The sequence below is a fragment of the Zootoca vivipara genome, chromosome 10 (genome assembly GCF_963506605.1).
Source record: "Zootoca vivipara chromosome 10, rZooViv1.1, whole genome shotgun sequence".
NCBI lineage: Eukaryota > Metazoa > Chordata > Lepidosauria > Squamata > Lacertidae > Zootoca > Zootoca vivipara.
Genome location: NC_083285.1, coordinates 903,868 through 925,145, shown reverse-complemented (window position 1 = coordinate 925,145; position 21,278 = coordinate 903,868). Strand labels below are relative to the sequence as shown.

General features: G+C 51.3%; 1 protein-coding gene across 1 annotated transcript in view; it reads left to right on the top strand.

Annotated features, from left to right (window-relative positions):
- The first annotated feature begins 890 nt into the window (after window positions 1-890).
- Window positions 891-21,278, top strand: part of ELAPOR2 (endosome-lysosome associated apoptosis and autophagy regulator family member 2) — a 106,759-nt gene continuing 86,371 nt past the window's right edge. The window contains exon 1 of the mRNA XM_060279475.1: window positions 891-1,277. Within this exon, the coding sequence (XP_060135458.1) occupies window positions 1,122-1,277 (156 nt within the window). The 5' untranslated portion in view covers window positions 891-1,121. The remainder of the gene's footprint in view (window positions 1,278-21,278) is intronic.

Sequence of the window (21,278 nt, the reverse complement as noted above, 5' to 3'; positions counted from 1 at the left end):
AAAAATATATCAATACCAGCAACAAAAGACTTTAATTAACGCCCCAGCCCAGGGGTCCAAGTCTATGGGAATCATGCAAAGCCACAGAGTAACATAGGCTCCCAATCTGTGGCCCACAGGCTTCATTCAGCAAGGCTGCGGATTTTCGATGGGAGATGGTACACCCGACGCCTTAAATGCTCAACACTGATTTTTAATTATGCTTGTGCCGCTTTTATTTCTCCCATAATATTACAGTTTGAAGTCTATGGAACTCCTCCATAAAAACAATACCGCATTTAGCCTGGTGCATTAAAAATGCTACAGCAGGTGCCCAAGACCCTCAGCAGCTGGTCCAGGCAATATTCTGTCGTTACCGGCGAGGCGCTGGAGACCCCACGGCTGCCTCCAACTGCCCCCGGCGCGGCCCGGGCCGCGAGCTGAAACGGAGGAGCCCCGGCCGCTCTCAGGCTCCCCGCCCTGCGCTGCGTCCTCGGCGGGGTCAAGCGGCTCACCTTCTCCCTGCGCCCCGACACCCAGGTGGCCCCCAGCGCTTTATCCGGCCCGCCGAAAGGCGCTCTTCCGCGGGAGCGCATCTCCTCCTCGGCGGCGCAGCGCCGGCCGGACAGGTGCGCCCTCCGGGCCTCGGCCGCGGGGAGCCCCGCGTGGCGCGGTGCGTCTTCAGGGCGGCGGCGGCGGCGGCAGCGGCAGCGCCAGCGCGGAGCCCCGTGTCCAGGGACGCGGAGCGACGGGAGGCGCCGCCGGATGTGGCGGCCACGAGAGCGCGGAGCAGCGGTGGTGCGCCGGCGCCTGCGCACTGCGCGCCCCTTCCTCCTCCTTCTCCTGGGCCCCTCCCGCCCCGGGTTCGGTCCGCCCCGTTGGCGACGCCACGGAGGGAGAGCGCGAGCGAGCAGGTGGCGCGCCCGGCAGCCACTCAGTTTCTACGGGCTCGGAGGAGGACTACGAAGGCGAGCCGGCCATGCGCGCCAGCGCCAGGAAGAGAGCAGGAGAGGCTCCCCGCGGGGATCGGGCGTCGACGGGGGCAAAAGGAGAACCGGCACGGGTTTGAGTCGGGGTCGGCAGGGCCGGCTAGCTCGGGCTCGGCGGTCAGAAGCCCGGCCAGGAACTGCCTTTGTGCCAGGATGCGGGCGAGGCGGCGGCGTTGCTGTGCCTCGACGGGTGCCGCGCGGGCACTGAGCATCCTCCTCTGGTGCCTGGGCGGATGGGCTCTGCTGGGCTGCCGGAGCGCCGAGGCGGTGGCGGCTTCGTCCATCCTGCAGCTGCCTCAGTGCCAGGAGGTGAGATGCGGACGCTTCTTCTTCTTCTCCTCCTCCTTCTCCTCCTCCTCTTCCTCCTCTCTCCCTCCCCGTCGGGCAGACAGAGCCGAGCTGGACTTTGGTGCGGCAGTTGGGGAGCCCAACGCCAAAGGCGGCCAGGAGGCGCAGCGCCATCCGCTCTAGTCCAGCTGGCTCTGCTCTGGGCAAGTAGCCTAATAAGTTGGTCTGGCGAAAAGCAAAGCGGGCCCGGTCCCTCGCTGGGATATCCATCCCCTCGAAGTACCAGCGCTTCTTGGCCAAGGAGGGGAGATCCCACTTAAGCGCTGGGGCACTAATATAATTTCAGATAGTGCTTTTTTAAGGTAAAAGTGCTCCAGGTCTATGAACTCGGGTTGCTTCCAGGCGCCGTGTTCCTGGCGAGTTCTTCCCGATTTGTTTCCGCGGAGACTAGACCTGAGCGACTTTAGACGAGCGTTTGCTCGGATTCATTTGCAGGGGAGCTGGATGATGTCGTTGCACCGAAGAAGTAGGTGTGGCATCACACTTCTCTTGTGGTAAAAACCTCCGGTTTTTTGTTTTTTTTTTGAGAGGTGGGACTGAGTTTGCTGTGCAAGAGCTCCCAAGCGACAGCAATTGTGTAGCTTGAATTGGGTGGCGTGTGATCGAGTTATATACCCCAAAATAGCGACAGCAAGAAAGCGCACTTCACAATGCTTGCAATTAGCAAGTTAGCCGATTAGTATTACTATACAGTACGGTATTAGTATTCTCATTTTGCGGATACAAAGCGGAGGCTGTGGGGTTGCCACCACTCTCCCCTCCCTCTGCTCCTGTGCCATTTACAGCAGGAGCATCGTGACACGTAGAAATTAAGCGAGCAAGGAGATAAATGGGCCGGGGTGGGGGTGGGGAGCAGCTCCTGCTGAATTTCTGGGTGTTAGGAGCAGAGCCAGCAAAAACGGTGGCATCCTTAGAGATCGAAAAGTCCTCGTGCTTGTCTAGGAGCACAAAGCGAACATGTGTCTGCTCAGAAGTAAGGCCTTCATAACTGAGGTCATGGGCGTACCCAGGATCAAAACTAGGGGGGGGCAAGGGGAGGGGCCAAGGCACGGAAGGGGAGGGGCCACAAAGTGGGCGGGAACAGCGAACTCGCGCTCCGCCGGGCTGTGCCCCTCCCTAGCAGCAGGGCTGGTGGGCGGAGGCGGAGCCCAGCCCAGCGGAGCGCGAGTTCAGCGTTCCTGCCCGCCGCGCCGCGCTCTCTGGTTCCCCGCCGCGCTTGGCCTTGCCAGAGGGCGCGACGGGGAGCTGGAGGGAGGGCGCAGCGCGGCGGGCGGGAACGGCGAACTCGCGCTCCGCCGGGCTGTGCCCCTCCCTAGCAGCAGGGCTGGTGGGTGGAGGCGGAGCCCAGCCCAGCCCAGCCCAGCGCGAGTTCGGCGTTCCCGCCCACCGCGCCGCGCTCCCTGGTTCCCCGCCGCGCTTGGCCTTGCCTGAGGACGCGCCGGGGAGCTGGAGGGAGGGTGCGGCGGGAATGGCGAACTCGCGCTCCGCCGGGCTGTGCTCCGCCTCTGCCCACCAGCCCTGCTTCTAGAGTAGGGCAGCTGCCCTAACTTGCCGCATGGTGGGTACGCCCTTGACTGAGGTGCGATTTTAATTGAAATCTTCCTGGTTCTTGGCTCTTGTTCTAAGGAGCCAGCTGCACACTGCAACTAAGCAGATGCCGTGAGACCTTGATGGGCTTTCTAAGAATTAAAATCCTCTCTCTCTCTCTCTCTCTGTGTGTGTGTGTGTTTAGCTTTGGAGCTTGAGGGAGTGCCTAACCCTTTCCCCGATGACTATTGTATTTTATGAGTTTAACAGTCTTCTCCAGCAGCTTTTCACCTCTGTAGTGCCTGTTACCCTGGTATAAATTAATCTGGAACTCATGTGGGTGGGAGATGCATTCAGCGTGTGTGTTATTTTGAGGGAAGGAAGGAAGGAAGGAAGGAAGGAAGGAAGGAAAGAAAGAAAGAGACTTAAGCATCCTCTTCTTCCTTAAAGGTTGCTTTGTCCAAAATCACACCCTCCTGAACCTGCTTTTTATTAATAGCAATAAAGCAATACTTTATAAAAAAAGATGTGCTTGTACATAATATGAACTTTTCCCGTAGCGGTAACTATGTCTACTCATTTATGGAGGTACAAGCAGAGCCAGCCTCAACAAATGTTGCTTTCACAGTTGGCTGCCCGACACTAGACCTGGGCAGATTTCACATCCGTAGGATCTACTTTACTTATTTGATAGGGTCCCCAAAGCCCACTCACCAGACTCAGGTGCACCCCATGAACCACACACTAGGGTGACTTGTATGTACAAGTACAAATCTCTATTTGAGTTCTTAGAGATCAGGGCTTCTAATATGGGGGGAGGTGGGTGCTGCTTTTTGGTGCTGCTACTGCTAAACAATTGGGAATCGGAAACACTTGTTGACCTACTGCAAATCAGCCAGTGATCTCGCAGATCCAGATTGTCGCCTGCCCACCCTCTGCACTACGTGATCTAGTCTAGTGCATTTGCCAGGATCCCATGCTTGGAATGCAAATACCGGTAGCTCCCTCTGGGCAGAGAGTTGCTCCCTACTGCCCTCGGCAGCATTATGGCAGAGGTTTCTGGGGCATCCCTCTGGCACTGAATCCATCCCATTGCCCTGCCAAGCAGTGTGGGTTTCTCGTGCAAGCACTGGGCCTGAGGTTTTGCGGTGGAGTGCTTGTTTACTTTGTTATATCTGTGAAAAGGACCAAGAGGGCATTGAGCCTGGCTTTTCACTTTTCTCTTCCCATTTGAAACCCGTCTTCATCAGCTCCTCCAGAGGACTCAAGATGGCATACGTTCTGTTCTCACAGCAATCCTGTAAGATAAGTTTGGCGAAAAGCACCAGAAGCTGCCTTTCACCAAGAAATCTCTGTCCCGTCCGTATAGCTTAATGTTGTCCACACTGACTGGTAGCAGTTTTCAGACAGGGGTTTCTCCCAGCCCTACTTGGAGATGTTGAGGATTGAACCTGGGACCTCTTTCACACAAAACAGATGCTCTACCACTTAGCTAGGTTAAAGGTAAGTTGGACTGAAGCCTGCCTTGCCATAGAGCAGGGTTTCCCAAACTTGAGTCTCCAGCTGTTTTTGGATTACAACTCCCATCATCCCTAGCTAGCAGGACCAGTGGTTAGGGATGATGGGAATTGAGGTCCCAAAACAGGTGAAGACCCAAGTTTGAGAAACCCTGTCCTAGATGGGGTTCTGAGGCTGGATTTGAAACCTTATTTCCTAGCTCCTTGTTCCATATTCTATCTGCATTGGCTCCACAAGGTATTATTACACTTCATAGCTGTCAAGTTTTCCCTTTTCTCGTGAGGAAGCCTATTCAGCATAAGGGAATTTCCCTTAAAAAAAGGGAGAACTTGACAGCTATGCTACACTTATGGACTTGCCATATGTATCTTTTTCACCCCATGCAGCTGTTCCATTCAAAAAGGGCAGGATACGCACTAAACCACTCAGCTCAGCCTTCTTCACTCTTGGGATTGCGGATGTTGTTGGATGACCTTTGGCTAAGTTGGTTGGGGCTGTTGGGAGCTCTAGGGCAGTGATGGCGAATCTACGACACGCGTGTCAGACGTGACACGCAGAGCCCTCACTGCTGGCACGCGCCCCATCGGCCCATTCGTGCTGTTGCTGTTGTTTCCCCCCATTTGTTCTCCTGCTCCTCCTACAGCTTGTCTCCGCTACAGCTTGTCTCCGCTGTTAAAACCCAGATCCTTTCATTGTTGTTGTTGCTGGTAGCCAGAGATTGGTGTTTTTAACCCTTTCTGTGCTGTTTTTTTCTGGCGCTTTGGCAGACTATGTCGGTGCTGCGTTTTAGTTCCAGCGAAGGTATTATTTGTCATTTATTTCTGTTCTCTTCCCCCCCCCCAAAGCGCAGCACCTTTGGGGCACCCCCCCCCAAAAAGCAAAGCAACTTTTGCACCCCCCCAAAAAAACCTCCAAAACTTTGGTCAGCAGCTCCCCCCAAAGAGCTCAACAACTCTGGGCACTTTGTGATAAATAAAGGTTTTTTGGTTTGGTTTGGTTTGGTTAAATAATTAGTTTTTGGTTTATTAAATACAGTTATATATTACAATTATACATTTTTGTTATTTAAACTATAAATATCGCAAAATTATGTTTTTTCTCTCAAAGTGACACACCACCTGTCACAGTGGCCGGAGTGGACTACTTCAGAGTAACGACGCTACGCAGCTCTGCATTTTATTCTTTTATTGGTGCTGCGTATTTACAGTGCTCAAGTCATTGCTATTTACACGGAGCGATGTTGTCAGTCGGTTTCAGAACCTCCTAATGGCTTTTGGCGCGTCTTTCTCCAACACAAAAGCTTTGGCAGACCCATCCTCTTGCCCCTCCTCTTCCTGCGTAATTCTGGAGTTGGAGGGATGGGTCTTCCCCCCTTGCTTGCCCCTTCCTGTCCCACCTGGGACCCTGGCTCCTCTACCTTGCCTGAGCCTCGGACACGACTTCCTGCTTCCCCACTGGAATCGGAACTCTCCCTGCTTTCCCCTTTGCTCGGGGACGGGCTTGAACTCAGGAGGGGAGGGACTTCGCGATATCCCCTGTCCCTCACATCCACCCCCCTCCCAAGCTCTCCTTCACCCCTCCCCAGGCCCCCCCCATGTGTCGGTGACGACTGGAAGCCTAAGAACTCAGTGCTCTCCGAGCCCGTTGGTGTGAATACCTCCCCCCAGTCCTGCGATCCCCCCCCTTCCGCCTGGGCGGACGGGAATCCCAAAAAGTCCGTGGCGTCAGAGCTGGTGGGGGTAAAAACGTTCTGCCAATCTGCTCCTTCCTCTGACTGGGTGGATCTCGGTGACACCCATACCTCATCCTCTGGTTCCTCAAACTCCGCTTCCCAGCGCCATGGTGAGCTGCTCTCCCGTGCCTCCTCCTCCTCCCCCTCCCTTTCCATGTGCCAGGGCTTGGGTCTGTGGGGAAAGAGGGCGTGAAATTCTTCCACCAAGAATCCCTCCTGTATCTGAGTGGCTGGGACCCATTCATTCTGGGACGGTGGAGCATCCTCCCATGCCATGAGGTACTCCAGTCCCCCCACCCCCCACCTTGAATCCAGGATGGCCGTGGCCTCATTGAGTTGCTCCCTGCCTTCCCTCTCCCCCCCTCCCTCGGGGGTTTGTTCGCTGTCTCGGAGCCTGCTGCTTTCCCTGTACGGCGACAGCAGCGATCTATGAAACACTGGATGCACCCTCATGTCCTCTGGCAGTGCCAGCCTGTATGCCACCGGGTTTACCTGTTGCGTGACCGTGAAGGGGCCCAGCCTTTTGGGTGCCAGCTTTTTGCACCTCCCTCTGGTGGGAAGGCCCTCCGAGGACAACCACACCTTGTCCCCCACCCTGATGACCTCCCCTTGTCGCCTGTGGCGATCTGCCCCCTTTTTGTACGCTTCCTTGGCCCTCTCCAAGTGGTCTCTGAGCTGCTGGTGCACCGTCTCCAGTTCCTCTGCCCAATCCTCAGCCTGTGGGCCCTCCTCCTCCTCCTCCTCCCTCTCCCTCTCTGGGAAAGATCTGAGGTCGCGCCCGTAATTGGCCTTAAAGGGCGACACCCCTGTGGAGACGTGCACTGCATTGTTGTAGGCAAATTCTGCTAGTGGCAAGCGATCCACCCAGTCCGTTTGCCGCTGGCTGACGTAGCATCTCAGGTACTGCTGCAGAATGGCGTTGACCCTCTCCGCTTGTCCGTTGGTCTGCGGGTGTCTAGCCGTCGACAAGCTGACCTCCACCTGCAGGAGGTTCATGAGCCGCCGCCAGAACCTGGAAACAAATTGGCGGCCACGATCCGAAATAACCCTTAAAGGTAATCCATGCAGTCTGAAAATGTGATCAACAAACAGTTTGGCTGTCTCTTCTGCCGAGACTGCCCTGGCACACGGTATAAAGTGACACATTTTGGACATAAGGTCCACCACCACCAACACTGCAGTCTTACCCCTGGACGAAGGCAGATCTGTGATGAAGTCCATGGACACCACTTCCCACGGCCTGTGTGGTGTGGCTAAGGGCTCCAGCAACCCTGGTGGCGCTGCTCTGACCACCTTCGCCCGCTGGCAGGTGGTACAGCCCCTTACATAGTCTCGAACATCTTCCCGCACCCCTGGCCACCAGAAGTGTCTCATGACTAGGTGAGCGGTTTTGTCCCTTCCAAAATGCCCCGCTGTAGGGTTGTCGTGCATCTGCTTGAGGACCGTACGTCGAAGCTGGGTGGTGGGTAGGTACAGCGCACCCTTGTAGAAAAGCAGCCCTCTGCGTTCTGCAAAGTCTTTTGCCTGCTCCCTCCCCCCTCTCAGTTCTCTGAAGATGCGGTTGGCAAATTCATCCGCTGCCGTCAGTGCTGTGAGTTCTGCCTCGCTCACCACAGCTGCTCCGCAGGACCATGCCGACGGGGGGAAAATGTGCCTTGGGGCTGGTGGCGCCTCCTCCTCCATGTACTCTGGCTTGCGGGAGAGGGCATCCGCCCTGACATTCTGCTCCCCCGGGATGTAGTGGATGGAGAAGTTGAAGTTCGAGAAGAACTCTGCCCACCGTATCTGCCGCTGGTTGAGCACCCTGGCAGTTCTCCAGAACTCCAGGTTCTTGTGGTCTGTGCACACCTGGATGGGGTGCTTCGCGCCCACCAGGAAGTGTCGCCAGTGCTGGAACGCAGCGTAGATCGCAAGAAGTTCCCTATCAAACACTGTGTAGTTGCGTTCAGGCTGTGTCAGCTTCCTGGAGAAGAAGGCACAGGGTCTCCACTCCCTGTTGGCGTCCAGTTGCAACAAAATTGCGCCCACAGCTTTTTCAGAAGCATCTGTCTCAATGCGTAGGGGCGCGTCCTGCACCACATGGAACAGGTTTTGGTCTGAGGCGAACACTCTCTTGAGGCTTTCGAACGCTGCTTGCGCCTCTGGTGTCCACTTGAACTTCTGCTTGCCTCTCAGGCAGTCCGTGATGGGAGCCGTAACGCGAGAGAAGTTCTTGATGAACTTCCTGTAGAAGTTAGCGAAGCCTAGTAGGCGTTGGGCATCTTTGCGCGTCCTGGGGCTGTGCCAGTCCAGGATGGCCTGCACCTTGTCCTTGTCCATCGCCAGCCCCTTGTCTGACAGCTTGTAGCCCAGGAAGTCCACCTCTTTGGTGTGAAACTTGCACTTCTCCAGCTTCACATACAGGTGGTTCTCCTTCAGGCGTTGCAACACCTCTCTGACATCTTTCACATGCTGCACTGGGTCATTCGAGTAGATAAGGATGTCATCTAGGAAGACCAAGCATTTCCTGAAGAGGAGGGACCCCAGGACGTGGTGCATGAAGGCCTGGAAGCATGCTGAGCCCCCTTGCAAACCGAAGGGCATCACCAGATATTCAAAAGAGCCCAGAGGCGTGAACATCGTGGTTTTCCATTCATCTCCTTCCCGGATCCTGATCAAGTTGTACGCCCCCCTTAGGTCCAGCTTGGTGAAAATCTTGCCCCTGCGTGCCGCTGTCAGGAGATCATCCACTCTGGGCATGGGGAAAGCCACGGGCTCTGTCACCGAATTCAGCCGTCTAAAGTCCACCACAAGACGGCGCTGTTGCGTGTCTTTCTTGTCCACCCAGAAGACCGGGCTGCCCCCTGCTGCCTTGCTTTCCCTTATGAACCCCCGCTTGAGGTTCTTGTCGATGAAAGCGCGCAGATCCTCCAGCTCCTGGTCTGACATGGCGTACAGCTTGGCTGGGGGTATCGTCGCCCCTGGCACCAGGTTGATCTGGCAGTCAAAAGGCCTGTGCGGGGGTAGGTGGTCGGACTCCGCTTCGCTGAAGACCTCCTGCAGGTCCCAGTACTGCTTGGGTATTGCCTCACCCCCTTTGATATGCATGGTGGCCACCGTGGCTATCGGAGGCCCCTCCCCTGGTTGGTGCTGCATGCAATGTTCCAGACAAAAGTCTGACCCAAACGTGATGCACCTCTGGTGCCAACTGATGGAGGGGTCGTGGCGCGCCAGCCAGCTCATGCCCAAGACGATGGGGGGGTCTGAGATGGTGGTGACGTTGAACGCCAGTGTCTCTGAGTGCCTTCCCACCGTCATTCTCATGGGGGGGGTTTGATGTGTGATGGCCCCTCCCAGCAGCTCCCTGCCGTCAATGGTTGCTACGTGCAGAGGAAAATCCAACTGCAAAAGCTGGATTTGGTGCTCTTCTGCAAAGCTTCTCGAGAAGAAGTTGGCGGACGCCCCACTGTCAATTAAGGCGAGGACCGTCAGGGGATAGCCATTTGGGAGCGTTAGTGTCACTTCTAGAACCACTCCTGCTCTGGGAGGGGTGGGCTGGCTCTGCACCTCTCTGTGCGGGTGGGCGGGCTGGGGCTGTTGTCTGCTGACTGTGCCTGGCTGCTGCCCCTTGTCTCCTGCAGCCAGGCTTTCCCGTTTCCCTGCTGTGGTGCTGCGTCAGTGGGGGAGGGCACCACCGTTCCCGCCTTTCCTTGCCACTCCCTGCGATGTGGGCAGTCTCTGACGAGATGCTGGGGTGAGTTGCAGAGAAAGCAATTCCCGCCCCTTCCCTCCTTGCGTCTTGGCGCCGCTGGGGTTTGAAAAGCCCGCGCGCGCGCGCTATCAATCTGCATGGGCTCCTGGTCCTGGCTGGCTCCAGGCGTGGCCTGAAAGGGTTGTTGAGGGAGTGGCTTCTCCTGCGACCGTGGGAACCAAGCCCGCTTTGCGCGCGTCGCTTGCTTGTCGTTCCACCGGGATTCCTGCCTCACCCCCACCGCCAGAGCTGCTTTGCTCAGCTGATCCATAGTACTGGGCTTTGGACCTCTCGAGAGTTCATCCTTCACCTCCTCGCTCAAACCCAAGTAAAACGCAGCTTGCATGGGAGGCGAATCCAAAACCCACCCCAGTCTGTGCACCAGCATGGTGAATTTCGCCCAATATGCGCGAACTGTCATATTTCCTTGGCGTAAATTATGCAGTTCCTCCTTAGTCTGGTCCAAATGACTATCGGACGAATACATCGTCCTCAAACCTTCTAGAAATTGTTGGACATTTTTCATGCAAGGATTCTTGGTTGCGATTAATGGTCTTAGCCACTCCCTGGCTGCTCCGGTGAGATGTTCCACAATAAACGCTACTCTGTGCTCATCATCGGGGAACTCATTCTGGTGCAGCTCAAGAGCATACACGATCTCAGTCTCAAAGCCCTGAAACTCCTTCGGGTCTCCATTGAACTTGCTTACAAGGGTCCCTGCTCTCCTTCCTGGCAGCACTTGGACTTGGGGAGCCCCTCCCGCCTTGTTTTTCTCTGCATCCAGCTTGTTTTGGAGGTCTACCGCCACCGCCCTTAAATGCTGCTCTTTTTCCTGGAGCTCTCTCACCTGTTCCGCAAGTTGTAGCCGGTCGTCCTGGACCTTCTTAGTCTCCTCTTTAGCTGCCTTCAATTCTCCCTGCGCCTGCAGCGACAGCTGTTGCAGTTCTAGCTGGGCTTGCTCAGCGATCTGCCGCCACTTCTCCGCCTCGGACACGCTCATCCCGGCAACTCCGAAGTAGCCCAAAAATGATTAGGAGGTTGCTGTCACAGTGGCCGGAGTGGACTACTTCAGAGTAACGACGCTACGCAGCTCTGCATTTTATTCTTTTATTGGTGCTGCGTATTTACAGTGCTCAAGTCATTGCTATTTACACGGAGCGATGTTGTCAGTCGGTTTCAGAACCTCCTAATGGCTTTTGGCGCGTCTTTCTCCAACACAAAAGCTTTGGCAGACCCATCCTCTTGCCCCTCCTCTTCCTGCGTAATTCTGGAGTTGGAGGGATGGGTCTTCCCCCCTTGCTTGCCCCTTCCTGTCCCACCTGGGACCCTGGCTCCTCTACCTTGCCTGAGCCTCGGACACGACTTCCTGCTTCCCCACTGGAATCGGAACTCTCCCTGCTTTCCCCTTTGCTCGGGGACGGGCTTGAACTCAGGAGGGGAGGGACTTCGCGATATCCCCTGTCCCTCACACCACCTGAGTTATGCTCGGTTTTTTGGCGAATTTTGGCACACCAAGCTCAAAAGGTTGCCCATCACTGCTCTAGGGCAACAACATCCAGTAGTCAGACAAAGGGCAACTCCACCCCCTCCTGATTGTCTGGCTGTGAAGTCCTTCAGGGTGTGCCATTGGTTGATTGACAGGTGGGCAGCCTCAGCCATCTGTCAGATTTGGCCTGTCAGGGGTTGAGGAGATAAGGATCTGGCCGGCCTGCCAGAAAAAAAGTTCCCCAGCCCTGGCCTACAAGGAGCTGCAACCATTTCCCCCTTTGCAACATTTGAGTGCTGATAGGATTTTCTGTGCTGTGCATGCAGAAGTCCAAGGGGAATCCGCTGGCGTCTTTCATTAAAAGGTTCAAGAGCAGGCACCCCCAAACTTCGGCCCTCCAGATGTTTTGGACTTCAATTCCCACCATCCCTGACCACTGGTCTTGTTAGCTAGGGATCATGGGAGTTGTAGGCCAAAACATCTGGAGGGCTGAAGTTTGGGGATGCCTGTTCAAGAGGCAGGGGCTGGGAAGCAATTCTTTACCAAAGAGGGCTTCTGCTGGTTGCAGTAGACAATAGTGGGCTAGATGGATAAATAGCTGACTCGATATAAGGCAGTTTCAGAAATGCCCACTCTCACCGTAGAGCCTCTGACAGGCTGTGCTGTGTGCTCAATTTATGAAGGGAAAATGTTCCATGGCTGCCTCTGCAGGGTCTTTTCTGTGGTGGCACAAAGAGTTGAAAATTATTCCTGAAGGGAATTGGCTTATTTCTCTTCCTCCTCCTGGTTCAGAGAAAAGCTAAGGCATTCTTACTTCACCCAGATTATGGCACTGCTGAAAAATGAATAAAATGGAAACTGCAGACCCCCCCCCCCCGTTGTTAATGTTGACGTTTTGATTAATTCTGTATTGGTATTTTGATCTGGGGACATTTTGAATATATTTTATACAGTTGGCTTATGGAGGATGTTCAGCAGAAGCACAGGGCTATGTACTCAGAAATAAGTTCCATGGAGGTTCATGGGCCCTACTCTCCAGTAAATGTGCTTACCGGTAGCCTTGCAGCCTTACAGAGCAACAGAAGCCTTCCGGATGGTGTTTGGATTTGAGGTGGGTGCCCCTGCGCTTGGCTCTGCTGTCCTACCACAAGGGCCCTTGCTAAGCCTGCTGGCAAGCCCTCTAAAGGGAGCTTTTGGGAGGCAAGGAGGGGGTGAAGCTGGGCTGGCCAAGAATCTCCCAGATCCTCAGCCAGTCCACTTGCCAATTATGTGCCCAACTTTGACTTCTCTGCTGCTCTGGCCTTCATTTGGCTGAACGAAAACCACTTTTGCCACAATTGCCGCTTCTGCCCCGCGCAGTGCAAACAACAGAGTTTCGGGGATGCTGGTGGCTCCCCTGTAATGTTAATCTCTGCTGTTTCTGACCAGGAGTTGTTATTATTTATTAAATTTATACACCACCCTTCGTCACATGGGCGTAGGCAGGGGGGCAGTTCCCCGCCTAGAAGCAGGGCCGCTGGCCAGCCTGCCCCGCTGCCCGCCCGGTGCCGTCTCCCTTCTCCCTGGCTGGCTGTGGGGCGGGCGGAGGGAAAGCCCCAGAGCCGTGCAAAGCATTTGGCTGGCTTTCCCTCCACCTGCCCCACAGCCAGCCAGGGAGAAGGGAGACGTCCCTTCTAGCCGGCTGGCTGTGGGGCGGGCGGAGGGAAAGCCCCAGAGCTGCGCAAAGCGTTTGGCTGGCTTTCCCTCCACCTGCCCCGGCGATCGCGGAGGGGGAGGTCAGAGCAGCCCATTTTCGGGCTGATCCTGGTGCCCCCTCGCCCCTGCCGGTCGCGGAGGGGGAGGAGGGGGTCGGAGTAGCCCGATTTCGGGCTGATCATGGCGCTCCCTCGCCCCTGAACGACCATGGCCTGCCTTGCCCCCCCCCCCTAGTTTTCATCCTGGGTACGCCCCTGCTTCATCAAGAGATCCCAGGGCGGTTCACAGAATAAAATACAAGATAAAACACAACAATTAAAGCAAAACAACAGAACAATAACCCCCCCCCTTCCCACAGAAAAGGCTGTAGGATATTAATCTCTGTATATAATAAAGCCAGTTCCTGGGTTGTTCCACACCAGCCTCAAGTGATCAAAAAGCAGAGCCCAGGATGGGACTCTGCAAAGAAAAGGAGATGCAGATAAATACTAGCTTGGTTTGCAGCCATGTCCATTTGGCTCTACCAAAAGAAATAAAGAAACTTCAAAATACCGTAGATTGCATCTCCAGCACTGGAACCCTGATGTGAGTCCTTAGCTCCCCTCCCCGCTGTACTTTCTGCTTTATTATGGGTATTTTACTAGTAAATCAACAAACCAACCAACAGTAAAATTCCCACTGTAGTTCCTGCTTTAACAATACAGTACTGCACGAGTCGTCCTGTTCTGCCTCCTCCAAGCAATTCTTTATGTTTCTTAATAACCAGTTATCTGAAGAGAAGCCATAGCAAGCAATTTGTTTTTGCCCTGGATCAAGTGAAAGTCAAATGTTGAGGTCTGGCGGACATGCATGCTAAACTCAGCAACTTTCTGGAATAAAATAGTTTGGGGAAATGTTGAGGTCTTTCTCTGCCCATCTGTTGCTTTCATGGCCGGTGTGTTCAGTTTTCAAGGCCTTTTGACCTTGTACCAGTTTGAAAAGGAGGCCAACGTGTTGTCATACTAGCAAAAGATTTTAGACTGTAGCAAGCTGGTGCTAAGACATAATATACATTTTAACACACACACACATTCTTTCTCCCCAGAGTGTGATCATGTTTTATTTGGTTTTAAATGATACTGCCTTCAAATGATATCCCTCTTCCCAAAGGATAGAAAGTGGAATTGAGGGTGGGGGTGGAGGAAAGAGTCTGATGGGCAGGTCTGGTTGTCTGTTGTTACTCATGCAAACACTTGTGAGAAATGACTGACAGGAGCAGGAGAATGAACAAAGGGGAAAAGTTGACCATTTTAGCTGATACTAAATTTCCTGCTTGCAACTTTTAAGCCAAGTCAAAACCCAAATTTGTACATTTTTTAAAAATGACATCTCATCTGTCTGTCTGTCTATCTATATCTATCTATCTATCTATCTATCTATCTATCTATCTATCTATCTATCTATCTATCTATCATCTATCTATCATCTATCTATCATCTATCTATCTATATCTATCTATCTATCTATCTATCTATCTATCTATCTATCTATCTATCTATCTATCTATATCATCTATCATCTATCTATCATCTCTCTCTCTCTCTGTGAGTTGAGGGAGGAGTTAGCAGCCATCAGCAAACTTAGCTCATTGCCACTTCTAGGAGCTTGCAACCAAGAGCTCTCAAACAGGGGCATTTGTGAAGGCGTTTAGTGGGAGAGTTTGAGGCCAAGAGTAGTGTCTCTCGGTGTGAGACGGGTGAGCTCCCGCTGCTCTGTCCCAGCTCCTGCCAACCTAGCAGTTTGAAAGCACACCAGTGCAAGTAGATAAATAGGTATCACTGCGGCAGGAAGGTAAATGGTGTTTCCTTGTGCTCTGGTTTCTGTCACAGTGTCCCATTGTGTCAGAAGCGGTTTAGTCATGCTGGTCACATGGCCTGGAAAGCTGTCTGAGGACAAATGCTGGTTCCCTCAGCCTGTGAGGAATAATCCTCATTAATGAATGTCTTTTTCTAGTCACTCTGCAATAGATGTACTGTCCCCTGTTCCAGTACATACAGTGGTACCTCTACTTACGAATAACTCTACTTACGAATGTTTCTACTTACGAATGGAGCTCCATCCGCCATCTTGGATGCGGTTTAGATAGGATTTTTTCTACTTACGAATTTTTAGATAGGGTTGCTTCAACTTACAAATTTTTTCTCCCAATGCATTCCTATGGGATTCGACTTGCAATTTTTTTCGACTTACAAATGTGCATTCGGAACGCATTAAATTCGTAAGTAGAGGTACCACTGTATATTGCTATTTGAAGCAGCTCTTAAGGAGGCAAGTTAGGAGAATTATCATCTAAATTAGATGTGATGAAGCACAATATACAGTATTCTACATCTACAGCAGAAATTGAACTTGTTTCAAGTAACTTCATGGCAAAGTCAACTAGCAATTCATACTTTCAAATGAGGCCACCTATCCTTGTTTTATACTTATGTAACTCTCTAGTCTTTGCTTATACAAGGGCCCACCATTATCCCTTTTTCTGGCAAGGAAGAGTGGGTGGATTGAGAGCCTGTTTTGACAGGAAAACTCCTACCCTGTGACTAAGGGTACATATATATAAGCCAACACAATGTGCCATAGACAGCTAGTATTGTCAATATATATAGCTGAACAAAAACTGTTGCATTTTTTAATAAAAGAATTAGGCTGATAAGAAAGTAGATTGAAGATATTGTAAGAATCATAATCAGTCTTAACAACTAATTCATAACTAAGCACACTGACTGCCAACACCTGTTGGGTACCCCCCTCCCCCCCGGAATCCTGAACATTGGCCAGCTTTCTTTCTTTTTTAAAGGATTATCAAACTGTGACTTAAGAAGTGTGTTCCCACCCCCTGCCCCCAGGACAGAGCAGAGGCATGACCAGAGCAGAGCAGGTGAGTCAGGAGTGGAGCCTCATGGGATAGGACGCATCAGGTGTACCCCAAAGCCTTGTGGGGTGGAGGCTGGGGCTTCTGGGAGTGGGCTTTTCTGCAGCAAACTCTTACACAATTAATCTTCTGGAATCGATAGAAGTGCAGACGCCCTACAATCATACCTGCCAAGTTGCTGTCAGAGAAATAAGGGACCGGGCCGGAAATAGTAGACCGGAAGTAGCGCTGCCGCCATTTTGGAACTGGGCGGAGCATGCTCAGAAGTGACTTTTGATGCTGCTTTGCCCAGTTCCAAAATGGCCACCATGCCAGAAGTCGCAGTGCAGCCATTTTGGAACTGGGCAGAGCAGCATCAAAAGTCGCTTCTGAGCATGCTCCGCCCAGTTCCAAAATGGCTGCCGCGCCAGAATAAACTGGGAAAAAACAAAAAAAACCCCATTTTTTCAGCTAGGAACAGCTGGAAAAACAGGGATTTCCCGGGGAAAACGGGAGACTTGGCAGCTATGCCTACAATGTACATATACTTGAACAGAGTCAGGCAAGTGAGCAGAGTGTACTGACCTGCCTGCCAGAGGGCAGCAATGACAAGAATTATTCTCAGTTAGGGAGAGGGAAACCCTCAGGTGAACACTCAGATCACTTAACTTCATCAGAAGACTTGGAAAAACCATGTCCCAACTCCCTGAATTGGATAATACAGTCACGGTGTTGCTTCCAAAAATGGTCACAGGAGCATATAAGCTCATTAGTTTTTAAAACTGAGTGGTATGTATGTATTTAGAGGCATGGGGAATGTTCCTTCTTTGGCTGCTGGCAGTATTAGTGTGTGTGGGGGGAAGTCCCTGTGGAAATGAAAGGCAAGGGAGAACCTGGATGAGCAGGCAGAGGATGACTAAAGAAGACCGAGGGATACTTGGCAAAACAAATTGTGGGTTTGTGGCATGGGAAGGAGAGTGCTGTGGGAAAGCACAACCTATGGCTTCATTCTGCAGCATATGGGGCAACCAAACCTATACACAGCATCTAGCTGTGGTGAGTCACATCATGCAATCTGTTCGGAGATGCCCTCATGGTTCACCAGCTTTGTTAATTCAGCAGCAAGTTCCTGTAGGATATCAACAAATTCACAGTTTTAAAGTTCCAGCGCCATGGCCTCCTGGAGAATCCAGAAATTTAGGAGTGGCTTTCCTGGTGGGGCAGGGGTACCCCTTTTCTCCTTGGCAAAACCAAAAGTTCCTAACCCTCCCCTTTCTGATCACTTTGCTTTTCCATGGAGATGGATGCCATTAATTGCTATTAGTTTCCAGTTCTGCTTAGACTTTTTGCTCCCACTCGCTGGATCATCACCTTGTCGTGGTGAGTGGGCTTGCATGTTCCTATGATCCTTGTGAGCGAAGCCGTCGGGAATCTCATAATCCCAGCAGGGTCACCCAAGGTGATAAGGTCAAAGGGAAGGAGCTAGACAAAGAATGATCCAAGAAGTCCTCAACGGCAGAACAGGCGGATGATAACAAGTAGTATGTTACAATGGCTGTGAAGGCAGATGAAGGCTGCAGCAGATAGGAATCTGCCGGTTTGTCGTTAGTACTTCATGCCACTGGAACAGAGCCCTACTGTGAAGACTGTGTGTTAGTCAGCGTGCACTGATCTACACACACAAAACAAATTCACACACAGCGTCTTCCAAAAACCCCATGTCCCATGGCGACCGGCAAATGGTAACGGGGGCAGGATCGTGAAATCTGGAGACCCCTAGTCATGAACCGGCACATGGGCGGTGGATACAGATTCAGACATTCTGACTCAAGGAACGAGGCAGTTGAGCAGCTCGGCAGCTGTATCCATGACTGAGCAGCCCTTTTTAGGATCCACTCTGCTCACCCCGAAAAGGGGGAGGGGCTAGAAAAGGTGCCCTAAACATAGTCTGCCTCCCTTTTCCCCTGACTGGATTACTGCACCCAGTGGGGTCACCACTTAGCGGTCATAAAAGACAATTGAACTTTGGAACATGGAATATACGGTCTTTGTCAGATAACACAGACAGCGAGCATCCTGAACGCAGAACTGCCATCAAAAATGTAGTATAAACACTGACAACTGGGAAACACTGGCCTGCGAGCACTCCAATTGGAGTACAGCCTTTACCAAAGGTGTCATGGGCTTTGAAGACACTCGATCTCAGGACGCAAGGGAGAAACGTGCTAAGAGGAAGGCACGCTTGGCAAATCCACACTGTGATCAACTCCCGCCCGGAAACCAATGTCCCCACTGTGGAAGGACATGTGGATCCAGAATTGGCCTCCACAGTCACTTACGGACCCATTGTTAAAACCGTGTTTATGGAAGGCAATCTTACTCGAATACGAGTGATTGCCAAAGAAGAAGAAGAAGACTTTGCTGCAACTGCAAAGTCACACCTCTTTCTGAAACATTTTGTTGCATATCTCTATCTTACTTTATCAAATAATTCCTTCTTTTTATGTTTCTATATCAATATTTGAAACATTTAGGTAAAGCCATCCAATCTTACTCTTTTTCAATTATAACTCAAAATCATTTTTTTAAAAAATTACTTTCGTGGGTTTTGATTTAAAAATGACCTTATTTGGCCCACTTTTCAGTGGTAGCTGTGCAAATGTGACCCTCATTCCCTACTGACGTCTGTCTTGAAACTTTACTTCATATTTTTAATGTCAGGTGAATATGCACCTCTTCCATCAAGTTTTTGAAGAGAGGGATTGGTTTTGATGAATCTGATGGGTTGTTTTATGGTGTTCCTCTTTTATGCTGTTGCAGTTTTAATTTGCTTTAGTTTATAAGTTTGTTTTATATCTGCACATAGCCCTGCACATAGCCTTGTGGCTGCAAATAAATAAATAAAGCCCACTCCACTTCTTCCCTGGTTGGGGAGAAAGTAACTCAGGTGGGGTTCTCAGCATACACCAGCACAGCCCCATTACGGCCAATAGAAAAAAATATGTATTTTTGTTAGCCACAAATAATAACCCTTGAATTTATTTTTTTTAAAAAAGCTTGCATTTTTAAAAACACCAAAACAGACGGCAGTTTGAAAACAAATAAAGTCTGGAGTAGGGTTACCAACAACTGGGTGGGGAATCTGGCTATTTGTGTGTGTGGCCAGTTTCTGGAAAGGTAAGGGTAAGGCAGCGTTTTATTGGGGTGCCTCCCCTTGCCTGAATGGACAGTGTTTTGTGCACCAGTGAGTGCTGAACTCTACCCTCCCAATCTCCCCCAATGCGCCGTGCCAATAAACTCTTCAAAGGCCCCCCCAGCTGCAGATCCAATGCAGGCTCTATCCCCAGGTCTTGCTCAGATGCCCAAATTCAATATTTGGCAGGACATTTTATGAGGCACCAAGGACTTTAAAGTGTTGAACTAGTGTTCAGCTCAAGAGCTCATTTAAATCTCAAAGCAGCTGCTGCGCATGTGAAGTAGTTATTCCAGATTCGCTCATGTCAGACCTGTTCTTCGAGGATCCTGCCTGCTCTCTTTTAATGAGAGGAGAAAACAACAGTGAAAAGAAAAATCTTGAAGAGAAGAGAAAAGTGAGCTAATCACGATAAGCAAGAGAGCAATCCGGCAAACCTTGCTGAAATGGATTTCCTTCCTAGGAGTTAAACAGCTGCTGTGCCAAACTGTTCAAAATAATGTAAAAACCATTTGCTATGCATTTATTTTGATTTTTTTTAAAAAATAACTCATTCCTTGTAGCCTGAAAGTTAACAAGGCTTATGGACTGGAACAAGTGGTTTTTTTTTCTCTTGAGCCTTTGCTGTCTACCAGTAGTCTCTTGTGGAATTTAGGTGGTAGGAAATAATCGGAGGTGGAGCTTTGTTCTGTGGGGAGGGGGGACTTGTCAAGACAGCCAACTCATCTTTTTGACTTTTACGAAGGCAACAACTCCATATTAATTCCTAGGTAGTGGTTTAATTTTGTCATGGTATCACTGTAAACATGTAAACTAGCGATTGTTACTATATTAGGCAAGCAGGAGTCTTGGCTCGAAGTTACTGTAACAGCTGCTTTGTATGTGGCAGAATCATAGAGCTGGGGAGGTGGAAAGAATAATCTAGTCCAACCCCCTGGATGCAGGAGTCTCAGCTCAAGCATCCCTGACAGATGACAATCCAATCTCTGCTTAAAGACCTCCAAGCAAGGAGCGTCCACCACCTCCCGAGGGAGACCTTTTCACTGTCCAACAGCTTTTCACAATACTTCTGAACTGCTCTCCACCCAAGGGTTATCACAGCTGGGTTTGGCAGTTCAGGTAACATAGTGTGGCCAATAGCTATGCCAATACCACAAATTTGTGTAAATTCCTGTTAGTCTACCCCATGTCTCCAAAATAACCTCAGTCTGTGGCTCACACATTTCGTCTGGCCTTTGTAGCCACCAACATCATTTGCGGTTGCTACTGGCCTTGCTGTACACCATTGGGAAGAGAGATTCCCCCCGTCCCGGCCTCACCCAATATGAGAGACCCTTCCATTCCCCACGTTCTCCCCGCAATGCAGAGAACTCATGATGAATGATCGCTCATTTTCTGCTGAAGGCATGTGATCACCAGAATGAAAAACACTGGGTGAAATCCAGTGGTAGACATACTCAGAGAGCTGACCCATTGGCATCAAGTGACTTAAATTATTTAAATTCATTACTTTAAATGAGTCCACGCTAGAGTAACAACGGTTACCGTTCATTGTCACAACTTGCCCTGTCCCTTTTCTAAATTACCTGACACATATGAGACCTAGGAGAGGGTCGAGTTACTCCCCTCCTGGTTTATACTGGAGGCACAAAGTGGCAGAGAATGGCAGCATGGTGGAAGGTGCCTCCTCCATTGTGGGGAAGTGGTTGCCAGGGGCGAGTGGTTGCCAAAACAAAAGCCATGCTTTCCTCTGTTCACCTGGGAGTCCCATTTGTGGGCACTTTGTTGTGGTGAGAGGAACACCTGAGCATTGTCATTGGGGAAGATTTCTAGGCCCGTGCTTTCCATGTGTTTTTATTCATCATAGAAAAGTAGCATGTTAGGGATAAGACTAGGCTAGACCCTGCTCCCTGAGTTACAAGGTTTCTGTGTGCAGACATATCTATTCCTGTTTTTGGTGTGAATGAGTGTTAGGTTGTGTGAGTGCCCACGTGCATCATTCTGAAGTGGTACAGCTTAGACACAGGTTTCCCATTTCAGTGACAAGCAGGCTGAACAAATTGGATAATTATGGCAAATTAAGAAAATTGGGAAAGGAGTACGACAAGGTTGTATATTGTCTCCCTGCTTATTTAACTTATATGCAGAATTCATCATGCGAAAGGCTGGACTAGATGAATCCCAAGCTGGA